Source organism: Erpetoichthys calabaricus, chromosome 16, assembly GCF_900747795.2.
Source record: "Erpetoichthys calabaricus chromosome 16, fErpCal1.3, whole genome shotgun sequence".
Lineage (NCBI taxonomy): Eukaryota > Metazoa > Chordata > Cladistia > Polypteriformes > Polypteridae > Erpetoichthys > Erpetoichthys calabaricus.
The window spans coordinates 6213454-6233376 of NC_041409.2; the positions used below are offsets into that span (position 1 = coordinate 6213454).

A 19923-nucleotide genomic window follows, 5' to 3' on the forward strand; every position below is an offset into this window, starting at 1 on the left:
TGCACCGAACAGCAGTCTGGAGTACCCACCCTTTTTGGAGTCTCTGGAGGGGGTGCTAGAGGGCATACCTTCTGGGGGACTCCCTCGTACTGCTGGGAGACTTCAATGCTCACGTGGGCAATGACAGTGAGACCTGGAAGGGCATGATTGGGAGGAATGGCCCCCCCCGATCTGAACCCGAGTGGTGTTTTGTTATTGGACTTCTGTGCTCGTCACGGATTGTCCATAACGAACACCATGTTCAAGCATAGGGGTGTTCATATGTGCACTTGGCACCAGGACACCCTAGGCCTCAGTTCAATGATCGACTTTGTGGTCGTGTCGTCGGACTTGCGGCCACATGTTTTGGACACTTGGGTGAAGAGACAACTTCCCTTGTGTTCAGGAGCAGGTTGTTGTCAGTGCGCCACGCTATCAGTCGCTCCACTTCGTCCCTGTAGGTGGACTCATCCTCCCCAGAGATGAGCCCCACCACAGTGGTGTCGTCTGCAAATTTGATGAAGATATTGCTGTGGTGGGTGGGGACGCAGTCATGTGTGTACAGCGTGAAGAGCAGGGGGCTCAGCACACAGCCCTGAGGAGAGATGGTGCTGATGCTGATGGCCGAGGAGATGTGAGGGCCCACCTTAACCCTTTGTGTGTGGTCTGTCAGGAAGTCTTTAATCCATAAGAAAGATATCACGCTACCCTCACTACTTAATCCTGTAGTCTTTTTTTAAGTTTTTATCTTCAAAAACTTTCTTAATCATAACTTCAATAAAAAACCTGCAACTTGTGGTTTTAAATATCTATCCATTGATTTGTGATATATGTCATGCACCTATGGCTATGAAAAAGGGAGACATAACAGAGGAAATCAAGGAAGGAGCCATTAATCAAGTTTGATTTAATGATCTAAAATGGATTAAGACGTTGCTCTTCACCAGTATGAACCTGATTGACACCGCTTCTCATGCAAACCCCACTCAGAGTTTACTTGTGTAGCCCATAATGACCAAGGAGATGATGCCCTGACAGTGTACTGCTAGATGTAAAGAACGCAAAGGGAGCTGCCGCCACTGGCCAGACAGAACTGCAAAGCTAAGGAATGTTGTGCAGAACTGACGTCGGGAAACGAGCAACGAGGAGAGCTCTGGGGACATCGAAATGTACAGCTCACTTACATTGAATGATCTGGGGAGGCCTGGGAAGTCATTCTCACCCACAGTCCTTTGAAATAAATTTTACAGTAGTTTGTATTTTCTGTAAAATGTCAAGCTTAATAGTTTCATGTGTGAATTCAATGAGCACTTCTAATTTTCTTTACCCTTACAAAACCATTTATTGTCTACTATTAATGATAATTTTATTATGCTATTAATTTCTTAACTTATTTATTCCCAGTCATTTTAAATGTGTAATATATTTTAATAAATGTAAATTTTACAGATAATCGTTTTACTGTTACAGACTTAACTATCGTAAGTTAACACACAGACAACAATGGTGCATATTTGAAAATGTTAAAAAAAACATTCACAATATTTTAAGGAGTAAATGAAGAAAATCAAAACGCAGTCTACTCACCATAATTATCTTTGGGGCCCCATCCCTTGTGTCCAGGCCACCTACGGTCCCAATCACCATCCACACTGCTCAAAACAGACCCTTCACTGTCGTAATCGGTGTAATCCTCCTCATCTTGTCCTGCCTGTCCATTACTGTCCTCTGCAGGGTCTGGATATTTCCAAAACAGAGGCCAGAACAGCTCTTTGTGAGCTAGCCAGTCGGCAGAGGACAAAGACCAGTCATTGCGGCTTTCCTTCACAAGATCCATTTCGATTTCTGCTTGTGGGTCGTCAACCACCTCAATGGTTACCTAGCACAACAACAAAATGGAGAATCAAATTGCTGATTCTGTATTTGCATCAAACCATAACATGACTTCATAAAAGAGGCACTGAGGACTTTCTGGGAATGGATGAGCTCATTATTGTACATACGCTCACCAGAAAACCAGAAAATCAGTTATCACACGATATGTTATCTAAGAAACTAAACAATAAAGTAAAATAAAATTTGGAAAATTCTTTCTTGTTTTGTAAAAAGGGAAGAAAAAAACTGCAGGATGGATCAACTGCCAGAACATCACGATTGGCTTTTTAAAAAACACCTTGTTAAAAACACACACAACGGAAGGCGTGTGCCTAAGAGTCAGAGGTGGCCAAACTGTGCGGGTTTGGGGGGGGTGAGAAATGAGTCATCTTGGCCACTGGGAAACATAATACACACAGTTGTAACCCATAAAAGCTCAAACACCCTTCAGTCAAGGAGGAGACTGCAACGGACAGCTCTATTGAAAATAGCCCCCCTTACCCTAAAACACATACAGCTGCACTGATAAAGAAATTACACCAAGAATGGTAAACAAGTTACACTTGGAGAGACCTGATAAACACAGAAAAACAAAGACCACCTCAGAAGGAAGACAGAGTGTTTGCAAGAGGTCAACGAGATAACACTACTATCTAAAGATATGAAAAAGATAGCACATACCTGAGGAAGGCCCTAAAACAGACAGTCTTCAGGATATTCTTCTGGCAGTGCTGATATCCTTCCTGCACAATGACCACCAGTGAAGAAGGTTGCACTTTGTAACACAACTTACCTTACAATTTAAAAAACAGGGAGGTACAGAGTGAACTGATCTCTCTAAATCTATCCCATTTGAATAAGGCTATGTCCACACTACTGTACTTCTTCTTCTTCTTTCGGCTGCTCCCGTTAGGGGTTGCCACAGCGGATCATCTTCTTCCATATCTTTCTGTCCTCTGCATCTTGCTCTGTTACACCCATCACCTGCATGTCCTCTCTCACCACATACATAAACCTTCTCTTAGGCCTTCCTCTTTTCCTTTTTCTGGCAGCTCTATCCTTAGCATCCTTCTCCCAATATACCCAGCATCTCTCCTCTGCACATGTCCAAACCAACGTAATCTCGCCTCTCTGACTTTGTCTCCCAACCGTCCAACTTGAGCTGACCCTCTGATGTCCTCATTTCTAATCCTCTCCATCCTCATCACACTTAGTGTAAATCTTAGCATCTTCAACTCTGCCACCTCCAGCTCTGTCTCCTGCTTTCTGGTCAGTGCCACCGTCTCCAACCCATATGACATAGCTGGTCTCACTACCGTCCTGTAGACCTTCCCTTTCACTCTTGCTGATACTCATCCGTCACAAATCACTACTGACACTTTTCTCCACCCATTCCACCCTGCCTGCACTCTCTTTATCACCTCTCTTCCACAATCCCCATTACTCTGTACTGTTGATCCCAAGTATTTAAACTCATCCACCTTCGCCAGGCAGAATGGTGGCTCTGAGGCTGGGGATCTGCACTGGCAATCAGAAGGTTGCCAATTCAAATCCCATAAATGCCAAAAGGGACTATGCTCTGTTGGGCCCTTAAGCCAGGCCCTTAACCTGCCACTGTTGAGCGCTATATAAATGCAAAGAATTATTATTATTAAAACTCTACTCCCTCATCCTCACCATTCCACTGACCTCCCTCTCATTTACACACATGTATTCTGTCTTGCTCCTACTGACCTTTATTCCTCTCCTCTCTACAGCATACAGTAATCCCTCGCTATATCGCGCTTCGCCTTTCGCAGCTTCACTCTATCGCGGATTTTATATGTAAGCATATTTAAATATATATCACAGATTTTTTGCTGGTTCGCGGATTTCTGCGGACAATGGGTCTTTTAATTTCTGGTACATGCTTCCTCAGTTGGTTTGCCCAATTGATTTCATACAAGGGACGCTATTGGCAGATGGCTGAAAAGCTACCCAACTTACTTTCTCTCTCTCTCTCTTGCGCTGACTTTCTCTGATCCTGACGTAGGGGGTGTGAGCAGGGGGGCTGTTCGCAAACCTAGACGATACGGACGCTCGTCTAAAAATGCTGAAAGATTATCTTCACGTTGCTACCTTCTGTGTGCAGCTGCTTCCTGAAGCGACATGCTGCACGGTGCTTCGCATGCTTAAAAGCTCAAAGGGCACGTATTGATTTTTCACTGTTTGTTTTTCTCTGTCTCTCTCTCTGTCTCTGTCTCTCTGCTCCTGACGGAGGGGGTGTGAGCTGCCGCCTTCAACAGCTTTGTGCCGCGGTGCTTCGCATACTTAAAAGTCAAACAGCCCTATTGATTTGTTTGCTTTCCTCTCTATCTTTCTGACAGTCTCTGCTCCTGACGCGCACTCCTTTGAAGAGGAAGATATGTTTGCTTTCTTTTAATTGTGAGACGGAACTGTCATCTCTGTCTTGTCATGGAGCACAGTTTAAACTTTTGAAAAAGAGACAAATGTTTGTTTGCAGTGTTTGAATAACGTTCCTGTCTCTCTACAACCTCCTGTGTTTCTGCGCAAATCTGTGACCCAAGCATTACAATATAAAAATAACCATATAAACATATGGTTTCTACTTCGCGGATTTTCTTATTTCGCGGGTGGCTCTGGAACGCAACCCCCGCGATGGAGGAGGGATTACTGTATCTCCACCTCTCTAGGGTCTCCTCAACCTGCTCACTACTATCGCTACAGATCAGCAAACATCATAGTCCACGGGGACTCCTGTCTAATCTTGTCTGTCAACCTGTCACCCATCGTGGAAGGAAAAACATATTCCAAAAGAGCAGGGATAGAAGAGCTTCTTTCCATGGTGCTTGTTGTGTTGCTTACTTGTGTGCATCTAAATTGAGTTTTGTACATCCTAAATAATTTACCAGTCGCTAAAGTTTTGCAATAAATCCCATTGGTGGCAGCGTTGCCACCATTTTTTCGCCAATGCCCAGCATAGGTGAAAATCTACACTGTAGGTACCAGCAAGGACGGACAGGCATTGTGGTTGGGATAAAGGAAGGATTCATACCAGTCAGGAGGCCATAATGGATGAAGCAGGTAAACGAGCCCACCAGGAGCAGTGTATTCCCCCCACAACAGGTGGCATGGCTGGACCACTTTAGGACACCCACAGGGTGGCATGGGAGTTGGAGTCTGGAGACGCAGCCCTCTCGGGTCTTTGGGAACTGCCAGAGTGCGCTGCCAGGGGAGGACTGCCCTGGTTCACGTATGCCCCAGAAGTGCTTCTGAGGACTGAGACAGGAAGACGAAAGCATTTCCTGGGTCGACTTGAAAAGAGAGCCCGACACCTCACTTAGACTCAGTCACAGTCGGGAGTTAGCGGGCAACACTCAACAGGAGGCGGAAGGAGACAAAAAGCTTTATTGTTTGTATGGTTTTTGGGGCCGTGTTTCACTGTTTATGTGCGTATTGGATTGAAAAAATCCATTATTTGAACCCATAATAATAATTCATTACATTTATATAGCACTGATTCTCAGTACTCAAAGCGCTATCCACACAGGGAGGAACCGGGAAGCGAACCCACAATTTTCCACAGTCTCCTTACTGCAAAGCAGCAGCACTACCACTGCACCACCTGTGAGGACAAGGAACCCCTGACTGTGATGGGAATTATTGGGTCTGGAAATTGGGGTTCAGTGGCACCCCCAACTGGTTACAACATTATACATTTTTTGATTGTTTAAGTGTGGACAGAGATACTTTTGGAATCAATGTTAAAACACTAGTATGGACAGAGACAGTTGCTGTTTAAAAACTGCTATTTTGAAATGAAAATGTAGTAGCATGGATGTAGTCTGAGTGTGTAGGTGTGGATGTGAGCGTGTACCTGCGATATACTGGCACTCTGTTCAGAGTTGGTTCCTGCTTTGGCTACTATTGCTGCCCGTAGAGATGCTGGCATTGAATGTGACATGTGGGTTAGAAACTGAAGGCAACAAGTTCAAAGTAAGCAGTGCATTGACTGTATAACTACAAAAAGAACATCCTCAAAATATAAAGACTTTAGAACATCGTGAAGATCTGCATCAAGAAATTTCAACATTACATGGCAGTCATATATTCTAAAACATTTAGACATGATGATTTTTGAGTGAGCAGGGACATAAGCAGGAAGTTTCAAACACGGACTGTGGATTCATCCATCCATCCATCCATCCATCCATCCATCCATTAACCAACCCGCTATATCCTAACTACAGGGTCACGGGGGTCTGCTGGAGCCAATCCCAGCCAACACAGGGCACAAGGCAGGAAACAAACCCCGGGTAGGGTGCCAGCCCACCGCAGGACTGTAGATTCAGCAGAAGAATTTCGATTGTCAGGTACAAACTGTGAGCTTGCTTCTTGATGTGAACGAACAGCCTTTTGAAATCATATCAACCTGGTGCAAGTCAGAGCTTGGTCTATTGTCAAAATGGCTCCAGAAACAGACAGATTTATTGAACATGATTAAAATTCCAAGGGAAAAAACAGATCAAGCTTCTGGAATAATATTTCAGAATCTCCAAGAAGCAGTGCCGTTTGTAATGATATTCATGTAATGTTAAAGAGCAGCTCAATGAGTATTGAAATCATTTCCACACATATCATACTTACCGTAGTGAAACTTTACTGTTTTGCAGCATATTGTTTCTTTCCTTTGTCTCGTATTTATTGTTAACCAACTGAAATGCACATAAGAAGTTGAATTTCCTATTCAGGGACAACAAAGTTTTCCTTGACCCTGACATGACATGTTAAACGTTTGCAGACAAATAAGCAATGACATGATTGAGGACGGCAGGCAGGAAGGTTATAGGTAGTTAGGGCACATCCAGATGGGTATCATTAGAGCATGAGGTGGTGTCGGTGAACTGGAGTGAAGAACATAGCCACGAGGAACATCACGGGGAGAGGATGAAGTCCATTACATGGCGCATACTTGAACAAATACAATTTAGTTTGGCCGCAAATTGGTGTGCACCACTTTTAGTCTACAACATTTTGACTATAATGTATATTTGAAAAACAGCATTAGTAAATTAAAGGAAATTACATGGAAATTGAACGCAAGCCAATTCTTTTTCAATGATGCACTTCTATATACAAGCCCTGAGCACGGTATGTATCTACAAATACAGCAGAGCTAACATAAAAAGAACATAACACGTTAGAAAAACACATGTTGTATACTGCAATATACAGAGAATTGTACACAAGGAAACATAACAGCACATTTTAAATGAGGCTTTTATTGGTTTTAGTTTTATCAGGTCATTAATGTCATGCGTGTGGAGTACTGTCGTGAAACGACTTAAGGCCTACTGAGTTAAGGCTGAGGGCCACAGCAAAAACAACAGGGTAATAATGTTCTAGAAATTGCCAAAACCAGCCTCAGTAATAAATCTTTTATTTTTATCATTATTATTTCACAGGGTCTCATATATTTTCTGACTCTTGGAGTAACCTTTAAGGGTTGGTTGGTTTGGTTTGATGTCACTCCATGTGACTAAAGCATTCAGCAAGCACCAACTCACCTTACATCGGTGTTTCTCAACCTTTATGGTCCAGTGGCCCACTTTTGACTTTTTACTTTCTCATATACGAAAGACAGGGAAAGTATTGTAATTGTCGAAAAAATTTGACATCAAGATTTTGATGAATCTCGAAAGTTTTAGACCTCCCCGAGTCAGAAAATACCATTTTTGGAATTATGTCTGTGTGTCTGTCTGTGTGTGTCTGTGTGTAAACATGATAACTTGAGTATGTTTTCAGTTAGGTCAACCAAATTTTTCATACAAGTATTAGGTAGAAACAAGTAGATTTCTATCAAATTTTGAGCTATTTCTGCTATGCGAAAATGGTACTTTTTTATTCATGCAGCTAGGGAGGACCACTCCTGATTTTTAAGTTCCTTGATGACCCACAAGAAGCAATTGCAAATCACCCCTCTTGGTAAAATGAGTGTGATTGGAGGTCCCCCTTGGTAAAACAAGCACAATTAGAAACAGAGCAGTGCTGCTGATTGCTTAGACAACCCACTGCGACCAACTTGTGACCCCACGGTAACCTGGGTCAAGACACAGTGGTTGAGAAACAACCCACAGCAACCCACTCATGAACCAATGATGGTGACTGCCACCCACCAGTGGTGCAATCCAGAGTTGAGAAACATTGCCTTACATGGACTCAGTGTGTGGCCGCCAAGTCATGAAGATCGGCTTGTGCATCCTGGTGACTCACGCCAAATCCACAGGGCCTCAGTTGGAATGACCTGTACACTTTGCCACTGATATACGGCCAACTTCTCATTTGGTCCCGAATGGAGTCATAACTCGGTGCATGACTGTACGGTTAAATTCTTACTTGCACGTGCTAATTAACATACCATATGTCACCACTTTGTGCCATTCAAGTGTGCAGGTCACTCTAAAACTTTACTGTTAGTCTTGGATTTGGAGTCACTTTTGCAATAATAAAGAAAGCCTAATTAGCAACTATACATAATATATACTGTATATATATATATATGTATATATATATATATATATATATATATATATATATATATATATATATATATATATATATATATATATATATATATATATATGGTTGAAATAGTTTACTGTCAAATAAATGCAAAGAGTACGCGACACGTGTTTCGCCCTCATTATGGGCTCATCAGGCGTACACACTCAACTGCACTCCCTCTCGGGAATCGAACCTCGGCGCCAGAGGCGATGCCCCTAATGTTGCGCCACGGCGTGTGGTTTGTTTATTTGACAGCATGTAGATCGGGGTAATTACATTCATTGCATTCGTAGTCTGTGTCACAATCTGATTGTATGGGTGGTTACCTTCCAGGTAACGCTTGTGGTTGGCCAGCAATCTGCTAACATCCGCCACGGTGCCCTCCTATGATCTGCTCCTCACAAACTGAGGGCACCGTGGCGGATGTTAGCAGATTGCTGGCCAACCACAAGCGTTACCTGGAAGGTAACCACCCATACAATCAGATTGTGACACAGACTACGAATGCAATGAATATATATATATATATATATATATATATATATATATATATATATATATATATATATATATATATATATATATATGGTTGAAATAGTTTTACTGTCAAATAAAATGCAAAGAGTACGCGACACGTGTTTCGCCCTCGTTATCGGCTCATCAGGTGTACACACTCAACTGCACTCCCTCTCGGGAATCGAACCTCGAAACACGTGTCGCGTACTCTTTGCATTTTATTTGACAGTAAAACTATTTCAACCATTCTATGATCTGCTCCTCACAAACTGAGGGCACCGTGGCGGATGTTAGCAGATTGCTGGCCAACCACAAGCGTTACCTGGAAGGTAACCACCCATACAATCAGATTGTGACACAGACTACGAATGCAATGAATATATATATATATATATATATATATATATATATATATATATATATATATATATATATATATATATATATATATATATATACACATATATATATCGTGGCGGATGTTAGCCGACTTGCTGACCAACCACAAGCATTACCTGGTAGGTAACCACCCATACAATCAGATTGTGATTCAGACTACGAATGCCGTGAATGTAATTACCCCGATCTACATGCTGTCAAATAAACAAACCACACGCCGTGGCGCAACGTTAGGGGCTTCGCTTCTAGCGCTGACGTCCGAGGTTCGATTCCCGAGAGGGAGTGCAGTAGAGTGTGTACGCCTGATGAGCCCAGAATTAGGGCGAAGCACGTGTTGCGTACTCTTTGCATTATTTAACAGTAAACTATTTCAACCATTCTATGATCTGCTTCTCACAACTGAGGGCATCGTGGCGGATGTTAGCCGACTTGCTGACCAACCACAAGCGTTACCTGGTAGGTAACCACCCATACAATCAGATTGTGATTCAGACTACGAATGCCGTGAATATATATATATATATATATATTGTCACACACGCGTGTTTAGGAGACAACTAAAGGGCTTGAGTACATGTAATTCCATGAAGTGGCGAAGTGCACTAATTCTCCTTCTCGATCTTTTGCAGACCATTCTAAGGAAATCCCGCCCGGCTCTGGGGCAGCCAACGACGTCACTCCCGGTTCCGGTCCTGATGGCATCACTTCCCCAACTGGCCTTTAAAGCTGCCATCTTGTGGATAATAAGGCAGTTCTGTTTTGGACTCGATTGTGTAAACTTGGCAATGTTTTTGCAACTGTTTTGCAGCCAAGAAAAATTATACGGGTGGCTGCCCCAAACTTTCGCAATGTCTAAGGGTCATTCTTCTTACAATATATATAAAACATATATTAGTAAGCCTGCTTTAGGACAATCTGCCTCATTTTCTTAGTCATACAGTGAATGAATAATACACCTTTGGCATTTACACTTTCATGTAGCAAAGTATACAGTATATATATATATAATTAACAAAGGATGAAAAACATTACAGAGCAAACAGAGTCAACGCAGGAATTTCTGGGAGACACATAAATAAAAATATGTAAGTCATTAAAAGAAATATAATGCAACTTTACAAAAAACCATTAATCTACGCTTCAAATTAAACAGTTAGCAGTGCTTTCAGTTCATATCACAGTTATCTCCTGCTGTTTAGCTGAAGGGAATTTTAAGACAACTCATGTTTCCTGCTATTATATGTTATTATTTAAATCACTGGAGCTCATTTGGTAAAACAGTTCTATTGTGGGTTAGCAATTTATTTCTATTATGCGATGCTAAAAGAATTTGTGAGTCTTATAAATTACTCTGTTTCTGAAACCTTTCGGAAATAATTATAAGGGCACCCGTGACTCCACACTATATCCATTTGTGTTGATATATGACAAATGTGACATGCTATAAAATGGTCAGAATTTTATAAGCTTAAAATGTGCGCCCCTCATTCCTCTGCATGTTAAGGAAAGAAAATATCATTGAAGGAATTAATGTATTTTAAAAGAAGACTTCTTTTAAAGTAAATAAATCACAAAAAATCTTTGACATGCACTAATATACAATATAGCCCTGTGATGGACTGATGCCCTATCCGGTATTTGTTCCTGCCTTGTGCCCTGTGCTAGGTGGGATAGGCTCTGACCCCCCACGCATCCCTGTTCAGGACTAAGCGGGTAAGAAAATGACTACCGGACTAATATACGATACTTTAATGTGGCAAGCTCAAAAAAGCCTGTGCTGACATTGTTTTGCAAAAGCAGGCCAATAAGAGCAATAAGAACAACAAATCATTTAACCAGGCACATGGCAGGTCCCTTTATCAGATTACAAGGCATGTTAATCCAGTAAATGCTGGCTGCTCGGACTCTTCATTTTTTTGTACATACAGACTTATGAAAAAGTTTGGGAACCCCTCTCAGCCTGCATAATAATTGACTCTACTTTCAAGGAAAAGATAACAGTGGTATGTCTTTCATTTCCTAGGAACATCTGAGTACTGGGGTGTTTTCCAAACATTATTTTTAGTGAAGCAGTATTTAGTTGTATGAAATTTAATCAAATGTGAAAAACTGGCTGTGCACAAATGTGGGTCCCCTTGTAATTTTGCTGATTTGAATGCCTGTCACTGCTCAATGCTGATTACTTGCAACACCAAATTGGTTGGATTAGCTTGTTAAGCCTTGAACTTCATAGACAGGTGTGTCCAATCATGAGATATAAAGGTATTTAAGGTGGTCAATCGCAAGTTGTGCTTCCCTTTGACTCTCTTCTGAAGAGTGACAGCATGGGACCCTCAAAGCAACTCTCCAAAGATCTGAAAACAAAGCTTGTTCAGTCTCATGGTTTAGGGGAAGGCTACAAAAAGCTATCTCAGAGGTTTAAACTGTCAGTTTCAACTGTAAGGAATGGAATCAGGAAATGGAAGGCCACAGGCACAGTTGCTGTTAAACCCAGCAGGTCTGGCAGGTCAAGAAGAATACAGGAGCGGCATATGAGCAGGATTGTGAGAATGGTTACAGACAACCCACAGATCACCTCCAAAGACCTGCAAGAACATCTTGCTGCAGGTGGTGTATCTGTACATCGATCTACAATTCAGCGTAACTTGCACAAAAAACATCTGTATGACAGGGTGATGAGAAAGAAGCCCTTTCTGCACTCACGCCACAAACAGAGTCACTTTTTGTACGCAAATACTCATTTAGACAAGCCAGATTCATTTTGGAACAAATGAACAGAAATGGACAGAAATTGAGTTATTGGGTCATAACAAAAAGCACTTTGCATGGCGGAAGAAGAACACCGCATTCCCAGAAAAACACCTGCTACCTACTGTCAAATGTGGTGGAGGTTCCATCATGCTGTGGGGCTGTGTGGCTAGTTCAGGGACTGGGGCCCTTGTTAAAGTCGAGGGTTGGATGAATTCAACCCAATATCAACAAATTCTTCAGGGTAATGTTCAAGCATCAGTCACAAAGTTGAAGTTACGCAGGGGTTGGATATTCCAACAAGACAATGACCCAACACACAGTTTGAAATCTACAAAGGGATTCATGCAGAGGGAGAAGTACAATGTTCTGGAATGGCCGTCACAGTCCCCTGACTTGAATATCATCGAAAATCTATGAGATGATTTGAAGCAGGCTGTCCATGCTTAGCAGCCATCAAATTGAACTGAACTGGAGAGATTTTGTATGGAAGAATGGTCAGAAATACCTCCGTCCAGAATCCAGACACTCATCAAAGGCTATAGGAGGACAGCGTCTAGAGGCTGTTAGATTTGAAAAGGAGGCTCAACTAAGTATTGATGTCATATCTTTGTTGGGTGCCTAAATTTATGCACCTGTCTAATTTTGTTATGATGCATATTGCATATTTTCTGTTAATCCAATAAACTGAATGTCACTGCTGAAATCCTACTGTTTCCATAAGGCATGTCATATATGAAAAAAGGAAGTTGCTACTTTGAAAGCTCAGCCAATGAGAAACAAAAATCCAAAGAGTTAGGAGGGGTTCCCAGACTTTTTCATATGAGTGTAAACACATTTTTTTTACACTGTCCTCCTAGGAAGTTTCAGACACATGAAGCCTGCCTAAGAGAAACCAAAGACTGGAAAGACTTTTCATTTTTTACATTCTCCACACTTACTGAAAAAAGTTTGATGGGGTCACTTTTAATAACATACAGTAATAGATTACAACTATGAGTTTGCGAGACATCATGTCTAAAAAAGGGTGTTACATATTTTAAAATAATTTTAAAATGTCCAGATACAAAAATCTTCACCCTAACCCTAACCCTAACCATCAATTTACTTTACTAAATTAGCTTTTTAGTTTGTGACGGCAATGCTTAGTAATCAGCATCTCTGATACCACAATTATGCCTTTCCATAATTCACATTAAAATCACAGGATTCTTGGATATAAGACACAGGAACACGATTAGAGACCTGGAATGAGATTAGAGACATTTCCAAGCCTTTCAATCTTTCCTCCGTCTGTAGATGTACAGTATATCCAAATTCTCCAATTTACAGATGAGCGGGTGAACAAAACAAATTACACTCCCACCATACCAGAGCAAACTAAGTGATGTAAGCATGACATCATTCCAGGGTTACGAGGAAGGACAACCCATGGTAGAGCTTCCAACAAGAGAGTTTGTGAAACACTGTTGCCTTAGACACACTTGGATTCTCTTAATATATACTTGCTTTTTTACTAATGGCTAAATAAGCACACATTAAAATCTTTGGAGAAGCTATCAAATTTGAGGTCAAGCTTGTATACCTAATATTTTTTCATTAAAGTTCACTCTTTCATGCTAGTAAGCACTTGCTGGATGAAACTTCTCAGCTGACTCCACTGTCACGTGTTGAAGCTTTCAAATGCTCAATGTCACAATATGAGATTTCTAGCTATTGTGGAGGATTGCCGGCTTTTTACTCCGGCCCTCACCCCCAGGCCACCAGGAGGAGCTCTCCCAGCAGCGTGGACGTGCCCCGAGTTCCAGCAGGGCCTCATGGACTATGTAGTTTTTATACACAGCCCTGCTGGATACCTTGGGGGCCACCGGGAGTCGCTGTAGGGGGGCTCGTGGGCTCTTATGTGCCCTATAACCTGGGAGTACGTCACGGTCACGTGACAGGAAGGAGCGACGTGCTCCCGGGTTGAAGAAAAGGACTGTTTACCCTGACCCGGAAGGAAAAAGGAACTGTGGACTGTTGGACAGGAACACTTCCGGGTCAGGGTGTATAAAAGGACTGTGGGAAAGCCCAGACACTGAGCATAGCTGGGAGGTAGGGTGGCAAAGTGTCTGGGTGAGGAGGATTGGTATTTGAAAAAGAGTTTATTGTGTTTATATGAGTGTGGAGTGGAGGGTGCTTTGTGCACATTATTGTGACAAAAATAAAGAGTCTTGGACTTTTACCTGGTGTTCAGAGTGGTACCTGAGGGTGTTAGAGGTGGCTCCATGCCTCTACTGCGACACTATGAAGTAAGTCAGACTTGCAGACCTCAGTTGTTAATCTTGTCATTGGATCATGTCAAATTAAACAACTGAAAATTGCTGGACATGTGTGATGATTTTCCACCATAGTCACGATCGCCCTTTTATGTGACAGCCAATAATGTAGCTGTCGTATGAAGGTGTCAGAGGTACAGCACATTCACCCACAATCTCTGCTATCTTTTTTCTTTTGCCATTCTGTCATGGTGTGTAAAACACAAGACATCAGACAGATGAGCTTCTCTTCTGTTTGTGAGGTCCCAAACACCCACAATACCTTATTCCTCATTACTACATTCTATGCATTGTACTTGGCATTCACTGGTTGTCAGCACACCGGCACACACAGCCCACCTCTGCAACTAAAGACAAAGTCAAACCTGTTTGACTTTATACCAGCGAGTCACGAACTAGTTGGATTGAGTCATTGGGATGTCACATTAGACAACTGCCTCCAACTCACTAAAGTTATGTGAATGACATCAATTACAACTGAAAATTGCTGGAAAAATTGCTCAATTTGCATCTGGTTGTTCCCAAATGTTTTTTATCTTGTATTATGCTATCTCTGAGGTCTGCTGTTCTGTCTGCTAATGCAGCATGTATTATACTGGCTATTTTTATTTTGCAATCCACCTTAATAAAAGGATAAGCATTTGTGTATCTTGTATGTCTATCTGGTTGCTGTGTCTCTGTCATTCCTAAAGAAGGTGCATTACAAACAACTTTAGTAATAAACTGCCTCACATTTGTCATTCCAACAGGTGACACATCGCAAATATTAACACTGATTTTATTAATTCCATACCAATTGACATATGCATTGCATTTGTCATTTCCACAGATGACGTATCACAAACATTTGTAGAGGTAAAATGCACTGCATTTGTCATTCCAACAGATGGTACATCCCAGACTTTAACAATGCTTTTAAGAATCCCAAATGGCATATAACAATGACATATGCATTGTATGGTGCACACTGTAATGCTGAGGTGTATGTTGATAATTTAAATTTCAACCCGTCTTAGACCAACAGCATAGCTAGTTATTTTTTAACTGATCATCCAGTTCAAGTTCAGCATTGGTCTACCCTCAGTCTCTTACAGAGCACACTCACCTACATACTTTGATTCACTTACACTGGGAAGTCACCAACTAATCCAACACATTCCTCTTCAGGAAATCTGGATTGCCAGAGAAAAACTCACACAGAGAGGAAGAGAACATGTAAACTCTGCACAGACGCCTCATGCACCTTTATTGTTGACTAGCTACTGCATATTCCCTGATGTTGCCTGGGTTTCATTTCGAAACGTCACCATAAATTCTACAATGTTTGTGCTTTAAACTTGTCTGAGCAAGTGATATACAGTTACCCAAGAGAAAAGCAGTTTGACCCAAGACGTCTGGCTAAAACAACAACTACAGATGTTTGAAGTTGAGAGGGTAATTTGACTGGATGAGAGGAATCTATGCTATAAATTCAGATTCTCCATTATAACATCCTGTTAAGAGTGCAGAAACTTATTCTGTCCCCAGGCTGTCCTGATCAGACTGTCATTCACTTTCAAACCAATCTGTTTTACAGTCAGCCTCTGAAAATGGAGTGGAGGGTCTTAATGCTTGACAACAGAAACCCAAATCCAAATAACCGATAGTCTGAGTTGAACTATTCCAGGTTATCCTCCAGTTTTCATGAAATTATATACATCCATTTTTAGTGACGACAGAACATTCATACAAACAGATGCCATGGCAGCTTTCTTTATGTAGATGAAGCTATGTTTCTTGGCTTTACATGGGTATTATTTCTAAAATCTGCTATAAATAACAAAAGTTATTTTGTTCATACTAAATATGATTGGTGATCACAGTTTGTTAAGAGATTTGACTCCACTATCGGCTTACAACTATTAGCAGAGTACATAATAGGACAAAGAAACTGTGCTTGGTTGGCTGTGACGGTGGGGTAATGATACATAGGAGATGATGCACATGACACCAAACTGCAATCCATAAATCTGAAGACAATACGGGCCCACCTCGGGGAGATGGGGGCCATGACAAAAATAGTAGGGTGAAATGATTGATTAAATAAAACGTTAAATGTAAAGGGTGGGAATCGAACTTGTGTTAACCATTACATCACCGCCACAGCCTATGTGGGGCATATTCTCTTGTCAACTGATCACAATGAAACAATTCAGGCCATTTGCTCTGACCCTGAGCCATCCCTCAGGTGGGAGAAAGGCTGAGATTACATATCAGAGACATGACTTATGGTGAGAGGTCACTGTGTGCCAAATTTTAAGACTGGGGCTTGAAAAACAAGGCTGTGCACAAAGAACAAGCAAAGATTGTGCTTTGCACATATACAGATTTACGTTTTTGGAATCCCTGAGATTATAGGAATTAAACCAAAGCGAGTGCTTAGAGGTGTTAAAGGCAATAATAATAATAATTCTTTGCATTTATATAGCTCTTTTCTCACTACTCAAAGCGCTTAGCAATTGCAGGTTAAGGGCTTTGCTCAAGGGCCCAACAGAGCAGAGTCCCTTTTGGCATTTACAGGATTCGAACCAACAACCTTCCGATTGCCAGTGCAGATCCCTAGCCTCAGAGCCACCACTCCGCCACCACAACGAGAAAGAACCTAACAATGTAAGAAATCTGACAAAGGAGAGGAGACCTTTCAGTCCATCAAACTCATTTGTTTCACTAATAGCTAAGCTACTCCAATCCATCCATCCAGTATCCATCCATCCATCCATCCATCCATCCATCCATCCAACCCGCTGAATCCAAACACAGGGTCACGGGGGTCTGCTGGAGCCAATCCCAGCCAACACAGGGCACAAGGCAGGAACCAATCCTGGGCAGGGTGCCAACCCACCGCAGAGCTACTCCAATATCTCATCCAAATTCTTTTTAAGGTTGTCAGGGTATCTGCTTCAGCTCCATGTCTCGGTAGTTTGTTCCACAGTCCCACAACTCTTTGCGTAAAGAAGTGCTTCCTGGCTTCATTCCTAAATGCACCTCCTCTTAATTGATGTCCTCAAGCACACGATTCACCATTAGGTTAAAAATATTTGCTTGATCTACTTTATCAATGCCTTTGAGACTTTTGAAGGCCTGGATTAGGTCTCCTCATCTCGAGACTAAACAGGTTTCATTCTCTGAGTCTGACACAGTAGGACACATCCTTTTTGTTGTTGTTGTTCTTTATTTCGTCTTATACAATTTCTTGTATTAGGAATTTGTTAGTTTCGCATACCCCTTGCGGTCAGAGCGCAGGGTCAGCCATTGTACAGCACCCCTGGAGCAATTACAGGTTAAGGGTCTTGCTCAAGGACCCAGCAGAGTAGGATCTCTTTTGGCAGTGACGGGGATTCGAACCGGCAACCTTCTGGATACCAGCACAGATCCTTAGCCACAGAGCCACCACTCCGCCCGAAGTCCTTAAGTCCTGGGATGCACTTGGTTACTCTCCTCTGCACAACTTCAAGTGCTGCTATGTCTTTTTGGTAGCGTGCTGACCAGAAATGAACACAGAACTACAAATGCAGCCTCGCTAGTACATAATATAGTCTGAGCATAATGTCCATCCATCCATCCATTTTCCAACCCGCTGAATCCGAACACAGGGTCACGGGGGTCTGCTGGAGCCAATCCCAGCCAACACAGGGCACAAGGCAGGAACCAATCCTGGGCAGGGTGCCAACCCACCGCAGCTGAGCATAATGTGCCTGGATTTATAATCAAAGGTCTTTCCAATATAAACTAACATTTTATTTTTATTTTTCTTAATTGCTTCTATGCATTTCTTAGATAATGAAAATATTGTGTTAACATAAACCCCTAAATCCTTTTCAGAAGCTGCTTCCTGCGGGACAGTGTCTGCCGTCTTGTATTTATAATTGACGTCCCTGTTACCCATGTGGAGTACTTTGCACTTTTCTACGTTAAATGTTTACTCAATTCTGAAGTCCTCAGCATCTGCCATCTCTCCAAACTTTAGTATCTTCCGTAAAACTTCACAAGTTTACTAACTACCCCGGAATCAATGTCATTATTACAAATAAGAAAAAGTAACAGTCAGGGGAGAAATAATGACACAGAGATGAAATGGGAAAAACAGAGCAGGCTGAATTGTAGTTAAAAAAGCAGGCAGCAGTCAAAATCTGAAAAGAATCTGAATGGATTACTTGAATGGGCAACCATAATCAAAGAAACTTAACCAAATTTGAAGGTAAAGGGAAAAATAAAGGAATCAAAAAAAGAGCTAAAAGCCTAAAGTTTATTTTATTAACTATCAGCACATTTACATGTGCTTCAATAACCCGATTACTCACAGAAACCGGATTTCTAAAATGCAATGTAAACCGTTATTATGATTATTCAAATCGGGTTATTGGCCTCTGTGAAACAGGTTGGCAGAGGTAGATTTCTCCCTGAATACTCCAATTATGTGGGCATGTAAACACAAAATGGGGTTACTCTTAAGGATTTTGTAGTCTGCACATGTTTGTTGCACTCTGTCAGCCTGCGCATGTATTTGCTCTGCACACGCTTTCAGCAGCCACAAGTAGAAACATCCACAAAATAATTTTCCAGAGACAAATGCACAGACGATCACATTATTCCTTGTCCTGGCTGACATAATTTGTCTCAATATTTTAAAAATTGCTAAATTTATGATTTGGAGATGAACGTGCATCAGGGTAACACGTTAAAATTAACATGTGTTACGTTGTCTGATTACTTTTTAAAGAAACGAGTAACCTAATGCATATCTTGATGAAACAGAAATATCTGCCTTATTACTATCCCAGCAGCACTGGGTGTAAGGCAACAATCATGCATACCGCCGGTCCTTTCAAGAACTCAATCACACTGCCAAGCAGAAAAGACCTCAGTTCGTGCATTCTGGTAACAGAAACATATTATTAAAGCATCAATTTGACTAAACCTATTTATAAAACACACAAAAATTATCATGGGTGTCATGTTTGTTTTCAAATTTATGATGTCCAATGATGATGTTTTAACACTTTTTTGCGCAGTTTAATGACGACGGAGTGTTCTGCCAAAGGAGAACTCGAGAAGATTACTTGCGCATGTAAATGTGTAATATTAAGAAAGTAGGTTTCTCTCTTATTCGGGTTATTCATCTTAACCCGGTTATGTGTGTAAATGTAAAATGCACGGAGTCGCTAAGGTTTTTAGGGTACATTTCTTGGATCCACTAAAGATTATTTAAAGCTGCTGGATGCCACCATTTTATAAGGTGGTGTTAAGGATGTTATACATTACAAGGTGGGGATCAGTCAAGCCACAACCACAATGGAAGCCAAAATGTAAAATCACCTCCAAAACAGATATTTAAAAGACGTAAAAAATACATTGCATAAATACAGCCTTAACAAATAAGTAAAATTATAACAAGAGGCAGCCTTAATACAAACTGTATCCAAAGAATTACAGCCAGTGACCTCCATATGTGTGGAGTATCTGTTTTTGCTGATGGATTGATGAT

The 19923-nt window shown here is 41.5% G+C and overlaps 1 protein-coding gene across 1 annotated transcript in view; it reads right to left on the reverse strand.

The window, feature by feature from the left end:
• ism2a (isthmin 2a) overlaps window positions 1-19923 on the reverse strand; it is a 113600-nt gene that overhangs the window by 27017 nt on the left and 66660 nt on the right. The window contains exon 3 of the mRNA XM_028821596.2: window positions 1567-1858. Within this exon, the coding sequence (XP_028677429.1) occupies window positions 1567-1858 (292 nt within the window). The remainder of the gene's footprint in view (window positions 1-1566; window positions 1859-19923) is intronic.